This window comes from Odocoileus virginianus, unplaced genomic scaffold (assembly GCF_023699985.2).
Source record: "Odocoileus virginianus isolate 20LAN1187 ecotype Illinois unplaced genomic scaffold, Ovbor_1.2 Unplaced_Contig_14, whole genome shotgun sequence".
Taxonomy (NCBI): Eukaryota; Metazoa; Chordata; class Mammalia; order Artiodactyla; family Cervidae; genus Odocoileus; species Odocoileus virginianus.
The window spans coordinates 1,801,607-1,812,103 of NW_027224331.1; the positions used below are offsets into that span (position 1 = coordinate 1,801,607).

Sequence of the window (10,497 nt, forward strand, 5' to 3'; positions counted from 1 at the left end):
AACCCCTGGTCCCTGGTTGGGAAACTAAGATCCTGCAAAGTGCAGCCAAAAAAAAAAATTTTCTGACCAAGTCTCCCTTTTCATTATGAAGTAAAAAGGGATGAAAATGTCAACTACAGTCCCACCTGTACTCTTACAAATTCGGCAACATATGAAAACCTGTTGCATTTCAATGTCAACCTTCTAGATTTTTAGCTCTAATGGGACAGCTCATTAGAGCTAATTGATTAGCTCTAATCAAGCTAAGTTAAGAATAAAACACTTGAGTAAAGCTCTAGAACCTAGGCCACAAAGCTGTTCCTCGCAAACCACTGGCCATCAGTGGTCCTAAAGGCAGAGGGTGGCAAAGGCTCCCCACTCCAGTGGACCAAGAGTGACCCCACATGCTGTCACAGGCATAAAATTTCTTTCAAGTTTTGTGTTCGGTCTTAAAAATTAACTTGCATTGTACTCCATGACATTTGCTTTAATATAAAAATACTGTTTGAAATCACTTACCAGTCAGATAGCCCTCCCTCACCCCACTCCACACCACGGCGGGCAGAGCCCCATCTGGGAAGTTCACGAGTTCGTGAACCAAGCACCAAGCTTCAGATGCATTTCATTGGGTCCATTTGTGGCATTTCCACAAATGGAGTCATTTTATTTACTCAGGTTGTGACTAAATGCTTCAGGACACTATGATATCAATTTCAATGTACTGAAAAATAAATAGTAAACAGTATGTATTTCAGTTTTTAAATGAAGACATTAGTTAATTTTATTTACTAACAGAAAAAAAGAAGCCCCTAACCTAAAGTATAGCCTGATCATTTACTTTTTATATGAAGAAACACAAATTGGATTTTTTTTAATATAAAAAGGACAAGATCCACAGAAAGATAAACTCCTCTACCTGTGGGCACTAGAGAAATTTCCCCAGTTACTGGTAGATTTTGGTAGATCTGCACCACCAGTGCAAGCCTGACATCACAACTCGCCTTCAGCTACTTCTCAGTATCTCAGAAGCAACCCAATCCCAAAGTAAACCTGCTCCCCGGATGTGGCACTTTTCCCCCCAGAACATGAATCCCTAAAAGCCACCATCTGGAACAACACAAATATGTCACAGTCTGTGGTTTTCTGACTGCTCTACAGTGTAGAAAGTGTGAGCAAGGGTGCTGTGGTCCCAGCCACCGCCAACTCCACAGCCCCTGACCTACACACTGTCTCTGTGGCCAGCTCCTGAGAGGTATCTGTGGGTTTAGTAGGTTTGCAGAGGCATTCATTTTAAAACAGGTTCTAAGAGATGTACATGTTTTAACATGGGCTCCATAATGTGTGAAGATACACTTAGAATCACATCTCAGGTATCATTAAAAAGAGTTCTGTTCTAAAAAGTGTTAAAAGAGGAAGCCAGGCTTCCATCACAGCTGTTCCTGTGGCCATGTTTTTGTTATTCCCATAGTTAAAAGTCTGAATCTGCAGCAAGACCAGCCACATATATATCTGTGCTCATGTGTGTACACAAAGAAGTACCTTTGGGCTGACTTTAAAGAAAAAAAAGACATTTTGTTTCATTTCCCGAAACACCTGCCTGCTCCAGCCCTGCTAGAGTATTCATTTCCCTGAAGATGGGGCAGGGAAAGCCCAGAAGTTTAGAACCAATCCAGGCAGGTCTCCTGAGTGCTGTCATCATACAGGTTCAGGCAGCTTGGCTCACGAGCATGACAGCAAACATCACACTCTGATCTCAATGTGAGTCGTTCCCTAAAGAAAAGAGAGCCCCGGGCTGCCACTGTACTCCTCATGGCATTCTGGCTGTTCACAGGATCTCAGGATGAAAAACCCCCATCAACAAATTTTCCTTTTTGGTCTACATAGGACCATTGTCAGTGGGATGTTTTCTGTTGGTTGTTTTTAAAATCTTAAGCAATGGAGTAAAAGAATATAACCAAAGTGTCTGATTTGAGGTTTTACAGGCAGAAATCTTTTTTTTTCCTCAGATTTTTTTCCCTTAAAATAAAGGGGAAAAAAGTATGAGGTTTCAAAGCTGAGTTACTCTGACCATAGCCAGCCTTCAGGGAAGGGATGGCTAACCACACCATTTCCTCTTTGTTCTTCTGTGTGTTATCTCATAGCAAAGGTGTGCCTTTTTCATATTAGATATAAATTAATCAAAAGGTCTAAAGCTCTATATTTCCAGAGTTGTGAAAAATTCTTAACTTACTTCAAGATATCTTGCATAAGTATCTCATCCCTCAGCTCAAACAAACAAGAAGGTCAAAGGCAAGAAAGAATAACATAAATTGGAGCACCTCCTATAATCCATATACACACACGCTCGCTATACAGGTCCTACACAAAGAGTCATTTCAGCTAATATAGCCTCTAGTGTGGGTTTTGTTGGAACACAGCCCGCTGGGGTCCCCATCAGCATCATACGAAACAACAATACTTCTTCCACCAGGACTTGGACAAGGTCTTCATCTTGTCGGGAGTCCTGCTCTTGGACTTCTTTGGCTGCTGCTGGGAGTCCGAGTACTGAATGCCGGCCACAATGGCTGCATCGAAGACCTCTTTGAGGTTCTTCTGAGTCAAGGCCGAGCACTCAATGTAGGAAGTGGCTTTGATCTCTTCGGCACACAACCTGGCCGCCTCCTCGGGTACCGGCTTCTCTTTGCATTTGTCCAGCTCGATGAGGACTTTGACGTCTTCTCTGAGGTCCGACTGTGTCCCCACAAGGATGATGGGGGCTTTGGGACAGTGGCACCGGATCTCTGGCACCCATTTCTCACTGACGTTCTGGAAGGAGGAGGGACCCACGACACTGAAGCACAGGAGGAAGATATCGGCGTTGGTGTAGCACAGAGGCCGGAGCTTGTCAAACTCATCCTACAAGGGAGTCAAGCACCCAAATGTTATCTTTCACATCAGTTCTCATCAGCACAGAGACCGTTTGAACATTTTTCTGGAAAGGGTCTGGCAGGTAACAGAAAGCCCACAGGCGGTGGAAGGAAGAACCAGAGTCCTATAAAGGGCCCTGCTGCAAGCGGGGCCTCACTCCCAGCTCTGCAAAACTTGCCCAAAAACCTTCCTCACTGCTCAGGACCTGCTTGCAACTTACTGTAGAAAAAGTCCTTATGTTAGATGGATTTTCAAAATAAAATTTACTTTCTCTAGCCTTCAGACCAGAGTAACTCAGACTTACTGCTTCAACTCTGGTACTTAGTCAGGCTTTTAAAATGTAGATGGCACTCACACTGATCCTCGGGGCTTCACCCAGACCCCAGGAAGCCCCAGTCTGTGAACTCGGCAGCTCTGCCCATCCTCATGGCAGCTGTGAGCCTGGCTCGCTTCATCCCATCTGTGCCGTGCATACTCAGGGCACATCTGGTGCAGAATCATGGGACTCAGACACAAGAGTGGAGTTGAGGACCTAGGCTCGGACACTCTCACAGCGACCCAGAGAATGCATGCCTCTCAATGTCACTTACAACACAAGTGAATACATTCTCACACTTGCTGGATACACCTTTTATCTCACTTTATCTTTTTCTCCCTCCTTCCTTTTCTCTTACTTTCCCTCCCCTTATTTTCTCTCCATGAACCCCACAGGCCTCCAGGAATGATGCTTTGGGAAGATAAAGGACCAGAGAAAGGGCATACCCATCCTACTTCCAAGAACTGAATGGAATAAGTCAGAGCTAATTATATAAATCAAACCCTGCTGATTGCCTCACTGTGCACATTCACTAACAGAGATGCACCCAGGACTCTGGACACTGGACACCAGACCTAGGGGATTTGGTTGGGAACAGACACACATGGCCTCAGTCCTTACAGGGACATACATGCGTGTATGCCAACTGACTTCAGTCGTGTCCGACTCTTTGCAACCCTATGGACTGTAGCCCACCAGGTTCCTCTGTCCATAAGATTCTCCAGGCAAGAATACTGGAGTGGGTTGCCATGCCCTCCTCCAGGGGATCTTCCCAAGTCAGGGACTGAACCTACATCTCCTGTGACTCCTCATTGGCAGGCAGATTCTTTATCACTGAGCCATGTGGGAAGCCCTTATGTTTATTTACAAACAATTATTTACATGCATGTTTTGTTGCATCTGTGGACTTTTTCTAGGGATGAAGAAAGCCTGGATCTTTTGAGTTTATGTGCCTCATCTGAGGCCCTGTATTTCAGTTTGTAGGGCGATGACCAAGTGACAATATTGAAGTTGACCAGCTAAATCCTCAGGAAGGAATTTGGCATCTCACCACGTCACTGCCAATTCTCCACATATTATATGCAAAAGTTAAAAAGAAAAAAAAATAAAGTCTTGGATTTCTCAGTGCCAACTTTGTGCTGAAAGAAGAAACACAGAAGCCCAACCAGGTGGCCAGCAGCCCCGCCCCGAGGATCTTCTAATGAAACGTTCCCTCCGTTCTCAGCGGCCTGCAAGAAAGAGGCACAGGACAGTCTCTGCCCTCACTGCTGGCAGGGATCATGCCTGGCCGGGCCCTGGATCAATAAAAAGAACAGCAAACCCAGCCCTGGGCCTTGGGGCATGGCCTTGGCAACCTGGCTCCCAGACTTCTGCAGGTTCAGGCTGAGGGACTCAGGAAGCAAAGCAGAAACTAAACCCTGCTGCTCACCGCCTGACCAGAAACCTTAGCTATTTGCAGAAATAAATGCCGCACACGTATGTGTGACGAGTCCAGTTGGAATGGACCCTTAGAGAAACGAGTTTTGAGACCCCGAGATTTGCCTGGGATTCAGGGCAGGGCTGGGTGGGGCTGACAGGGACCGGTCTAGCAGCAACTGGAGTTTGCTTTTTTTTTAAAGTATAAAGATTTTCCCAGGTGCCTCATGAGTCAAAAGGCTGAAGAGTTTTCACCTGCTATTGGACAGGCTACTGCAGTCTGATCAATTGAGTGAAATTCCACCAGAGTGAAATTGATCACAGTGAAATTTCCATAATGAGTCCAGTGTTAAAAACTCCCTTTAATATTTTATATGCACACCAGGCCCCCAAGAAGGTCCCAAGGCATAAGAAGCAATTCCTAGTTATTTTTCCAGCTCTCAGCTGGTATGTGAAACTTATGTCTGATCCCCAGGCAACAGCTACCTGTGTCCACATTTTCCTAGTGTTTGGAAAGGAGGCAGCTTGAGTCACTTTATCCCCAGGAAGCTACCAGGATGATCGTTTGGGGGATGTGCCACCACAGGCTGGAAACGTGGCAGGTGTCAAATCAAGTCCCTTAAAAAGGGAGGTTATCAGATATGGAGTAGGGAGGATAGGAAAAGACTATCACCTTGTCCAGTTTTACTAATGGTCGAAACAAATACTAATTGATAGCTGGGGAGCCGGGAAAAAACTGACTTTATCTCACCAGTTGTGTATTTTTAAAATTTATTTTTATTTATTTGGCTGCTCTGGGTTTTAGCTGTGGCATGCAGGATCTTTAGTTGCATGTGGGATCTAGTTCTCCGACCAGGGAGCAAACCCAGGCCCCCTGCATTGGGAGAACAGAGTCTTTTTTTTCCCCAAACTTTAAACTTTTTTTTTTGTATTGGGGTATAGCTGATAAACAATGTTGTGGTAGTTTCAAGGTGAACAGCAAAGGGACTCAGCCATACAAATATGTGTATCAATTCTCCCCCCAACCCCCTCCCATCCAGGCTGACACATAACAGCGAGCAAAGTTCCATGGGGAGCACAGAGTCTTAAACCACTGGACCACCACGAAAGCCCTAGCTGGGTATTTTTCACAGTTTTGAAGATGGTTTTTTTGAAGATGTGGTTTTCCGTAAATCTGTAGATGGTGACCTCACACATTACACTATTAGGCATACTAACCACTCCATCAGGTAAGAAATACAGTGAATCTCAACAAAAACACTGCTCGGAGACCAGAAGGAAAATTTCCAAATAAACCAAAGTGTACCAACTTGCACTGAAACCTTTTCATTTCCCAAATTATAAGCTTTTTCATGAAACCATTTCTAAAATGATTCTTGTGATTCCTTAACTTTGAAACAGATCACTAAGGAAAAAAAATCAAACTCTTCCTTGGCAATTCTGGATCATTTCTTACAAAGTGTTCCTGGTAAAAGTCCTAATCCTCTTCCAAAACTGCTCAGAGGTTTTCCTCCTGGGTCTACCCATCCTGTCCCTCAAACCAACGTTGCCTTCATCCTCCTGTAACCTCGCTGATTCCTTCACAAGTTCTATTGGGTTGGCCAATAAGTTCATTTGGGTTTTTCTGTAAGTTCCTACTGGAAAATCCAAATGGACTTTTTGGCCAATCCAATACTAAGTGGTTTGTTTTCCCCCACGGACTATAATCCGTCAAGGGGCAGGCCATGACTTAAGTTTGCAGGACCCAGCACTCCATTTATTTATCAATCCAGTCTACAAACAAGCAAACTCCACTATGGGCCAGGCACCAACCAGGCATGAGGCAGGGAACTCCAGCCCAGGAAGCTGTGTCTGCCATCAGAACCTGACAGGTGAGCCAGTGGTGGGAGCTGCCTGCCCTGGGCTGTCTACTCCTCCCTAAAGGGCCCCAGCTAGGCATGCCCTTTGGTTTCTTGAGTTTTCCTGCCTTCTTCTTATTCTCGGACTCTTCACCTGCCACTTCTTGCTTCAGCAGGGAGGCCTCTGTTTATTGAGGTGCTACCCAACCTTCAGTGTAAAGATCAGAAAATGTGACCCAAGGTAGGAAAAATATTTTTTATCTATACAAAGCAATCAAGCTTTAATTATAAATAGCAGCAGGGCATCCAGAAAGATTAAGTATGAGAAGGATATATGTTCTTTGATTTTTCTCTTTCAAATGCAATAAAATACAGATTGCTTGGTTTTTTATTTTTTTCCTGCTCCAGTAGAAGGGCAAGGAGACAGCAGAGGCAGCTGGGCTATGACATGCGCCCTGTGGCCACTGCCAAACCAATGTTCAGCTGGGGATCGAGGCTGCCCAGTCTTGTGTCACTTTGAAGTTTGAAAAACAAAGCCCTGAATTTGCTGTCCCGGAGTGGGTAAGTGACTAAGAAGTCCTGGTTTGGAGAAGGCTCTTAGGGACACTGGAAAGTCAGATACTTCTTAAGTGTAGATGGTCATATGACATCTTTGAAAGGAAGTGAACACTTTTATCTGTCGATAAATTACCCCAGCACTTTCTCAAACTCTAGCCAGTACTGGAGAAAATACGTGCTTGTTAACTGTGGCTTTGGCAAGCTCTAAAGACAGACCCTAGGGCTTCCCTGCTGGCTCAGCGGGGAAGAACCCACCAGCAATGCAGGAGATGCAGGTTTGATCCCTGGGTCGGGAAGATCCCTGGAGAAGGAAATGGTAATCCACTCCAGTACTCTTGCCTAGGAAATCCCATGGACAGAGAAGCCTGGTGGGCTACAGTCCAACAGGTCGCAAAAGAGTCGGACTAAACAACTTATTAACTAAACAACAACACAGACAGACCCTGGGCTCTCAGAGGACACAGTGAGAATTCAGTGATGTAAGCACCATGTAGGGGGACTGGAGCCCCCCAGCTCTTCGGGGACACCCCAGAGGGGACTTCATACTGAGCCCTCCCCATCCCTGGCTGTCTCATCCAAGTGCCTGGCCCTCAAGACAAAAATAAATGTTCACGATTCTGAAGGATCAAGTCCCAGTTCATTCATTCCTCTAGGTTAGGAAAGGAAATATTAACACTTACTGACATGAACTCCATCTTTTTCTTGAGTCAACATCTTAAGAATTTGGTTTGCTGACTTTTAATAAAATGATTATAAGGCATCGCCAACTTACTCTGAGACATGAGTACAAAGCATCATTGACAATTTTTAATAAAACCCAGAAAGTAAATAAGATCAGAAACTCCCAGAAGATAAGATCCGCCCTTGACCCTGTTTCCCTTGTCCCGCCCACAAGGAGCGGTGCCAAACCCTGTTTTATTGGTGTGGGGCCCTGTCCCCACCACCTCCACCCTCTGTGAGGAGGGGTGGGGCCCTAGAATGGCCCAGTAAAGGAGAAGGGGCAGTATTTGAAGGCCTTTAAAAGGCCCTGTTCTTGCCCAGCACTGAGCATCGATGTGATACTGACCTGTCCTGCAGTGTCACAGAGCTGGAGTTTCACGGGCCGCCCATCCACGGAAACCACAGCTTAAAAATAAGACCGAGAGGACTGTCAGTAGTGGGGAGGGTCTCTTTTAACCCTTTCCAGAAGAACAATAATTTTAGTTTGTATGAACACTCTCACTCCAAACCCTTCAGGTCCCATTCTGGGGCCCCAACAAATTCAAGACTTGCCTAAAACAAGGGGACTCCATGGAAGCTTTTTTTTTTTTTTTTCTAATCCAAACCTGCCAGACCAGCAATTCGCTCCATGCCCCCAGAGAAGGCAGAGAGGCCCAGGGCCTTTGATGGCACCCTGGAAGGGTCTGAGTTTTCTCCCAACCCCAGAAGATTTATTTTCCTATGGCACGTGTTTCAAAAAATGCAAAAACAAGACTGGGGGGTAAGTGGGAACCAACCTCATGGTTTTAAATCAGGGGAAAACCTCACAAATAACTCTGTTTTCCCTTGGGAAACGTTTGGTGACTTCGGGGTCTGTCACAAAAGCACAGCTTGTTTTCAGAACATGTGTAAACACAGGCGGCCCGTATTGTCCTGTTTATAAAGGAGGGCACCGCTTATCTCTTCATGGCAGCTCAAAGAGAGGATTAAGCGAGAAAAGGAAACCGTGTCCACTTTTCCACTAGGAAGGGGTATCTGGGGAGAGGCCTGCATCAGACTGCTGCTCAGAGGGGCTCTATTTGATGAAGCACTCAGTTTCATCTCAATACAACTTTCTAAATTGTTTATAAGTGTTTGTACTACTCAGTTAAGGAAGGGGATTCACACACACACACACACCACACACACAATCGTATAGGTGGGAAACCCACCAGCACAGCACTGCTTTACCTAGGGTGCCTTCCAGGTAGATGAAAGCAAATCCTTGCCATCAAAACTTTCTGAAAGATCAAGAAGTTCTTTTTTTTTTAAGAACAAGAGAAAGCATTTCACTCTAGCTTCCATGGATGTTAACTTTTTCATAAATTTCATGAAGACTTGAAAAATCAAGATGAAGGATCATTTTATCTTGGTGGCTACAAACCAAATGACATAGCACCGCATACATAAGAGCTTTCAGGAGCTTAAGAGATACTGAAAAGACACTAAGAATCAAAAACAGCGCCAACGGGGGCGGTGGGACTCAGAGGCAAGAAGTCATCTTTACTATCCTGGTTTAATCCAAAACTTAGCCTTCCCCAGCGCCTTCAATGCCATTTTCACTAAATCCACTCTCGCCCCTGCTCTCCGCGGCTCTTGAAAGTGGAGACGCCCTCGGGAGAGCAGCCGCTAACTGGAAAAGACCGACCCTCGGGCCACAGGTAATGGCACCTGCGCGTCACCTTCCGATCGAAAGGCGGCAGCGGCGCCAGCCACGTCGGCCTGACGCAACTGCTCGACGCAGGAAACTGATCAGGCCACCTGGGCGCGACCTGCGCGGCTCCGCCGTCCGTCCCCGAGCCGCGAGGCGCCCTCCGCTCCCCGCGCCCGGGCTGAGACTCCCGCTCCCGGCGGCTCTGGGTCCCCGGGCCCCCCTGCCCCAGCACCCCCGGCCCCGCTCACCCGAGAAGTTGTCGAAGGCGGTGGGGATGTACTCGGTGGGGTAGCCGTTGGTGGTGTAGCTCACCACCAAGCTGGTCTTGCCCACGGCGCCGTCGCCGACCAGCACGCACTTGACGCCGCGCCCCTCGGCACCGCCCGCGCGCCCCCGGCCCCCCGGCGCCCCGGGCCCACGGCCCCCGCGCTCCCGGCGGGGCGGCACGGGCGGCGCCTCGCAGCGGCCCGGGAACGCGGGGTCCCCCTGCTGCGGGGGCATCGGCCCGCGCCCGCCGCGGGGGGAGCCGTCCCCGACTCGGGGGCCGCGGCTCCGGCCGCGCGGTGCAGACAAAGGCGGTCGGGTGGGTCCGGCCGGGCTCAGGCTCCGGTGGCGCCGGCTGCGTTCTGCGGCTGAGGACTGCGGACCGAGCGGCGCGGGGCCCGGCGCTGTCTCCTCCTGCTTCCCGGCGGCCCGGCGCGCGGGGGGCGGGCGCGGAGAGAAGGCGGGGCGGCCGCTAGGTCCCGGCGTCGGGCCCACAGCGCCCCCGCCTGCGCGTCGCGCGGTGCGCTAGAGCCGGAGCCGCGCGCGCTGGGGCGGGACCGGGGACAGGGACCCCGACACCCACGGGGGATCCCTAGATGCCCAATCTGGGCAGTGCTGAGGAACCAGGCCGGCGGAGGGCGGCTTCCCGGCGCCGACCCTGCCGCCACCGCCGAGGGGCTAGCGGTCCGCCTCCTGCGCCCAAGCGGCCGACGGCCCTGCTCCTCCCGGCCCCGCACCCCCTCCTCCCAGCGGTCCCTGCCTCGCAGGCCACAGCGCTCCACCCGAGGGCGCAGTGCAGGGCCTGGGCGACTGTCGTCGGAAGGAGG

General features: G+C 48.7%; 1 protein-coding gene across 1 annotated transcript; it reads right to left on the bottom strand.

Annotated features, from left to right (window-relative positions):
• Positions 1–595: 595 nt before the first annotated feature.
• Positions 596–10,132, bottom strand: RHOU (ras homolog family member U). The gene is made up of 3 exons (XM_020894741.2): positions 9,655–10,132; positions 8,081–8,139; positions 596–2,874 (listed from the first exon to the last, which is right to left on the bottom strand). Exons 1-3 carry the CDS (start codon positions 9,905–9,907, stop codon positions 2,419–2,421), a joined length of 768 nt encoding a protein of 255 aa, XP_020750400.2. The 5' UTR covers positions 9,908–10,132; the 3' UTR covers positions 596–2,418.
• Between the last annotated feature and the right edge of the window lie 365 nt (positions 10,133–10,497).

Coding starts and splice junctions, on each gene's coding strand:
- RHOU (XM_020894741.2), bottom strand. CDS start 9,907: ATGCCCCCGCAGCAGGGGGACCCCGCGTTCCCGGGCCGCTGCGAGGCG. Junction 8,140..9,654: donor CGCCTTCGACAACTTCTCGG/GTGAGCGGGGCC, acceptor CTTATTTTTAAG/CTGTGGTTTCCGTGGATGGG. Junction 2,875..8,080: donor TCTGTGACACTGCAGGACAG/GTCAGTATCACA, acceptor ACTCCCTTGTAG/GATGAGTTTGACAAGCTCCG.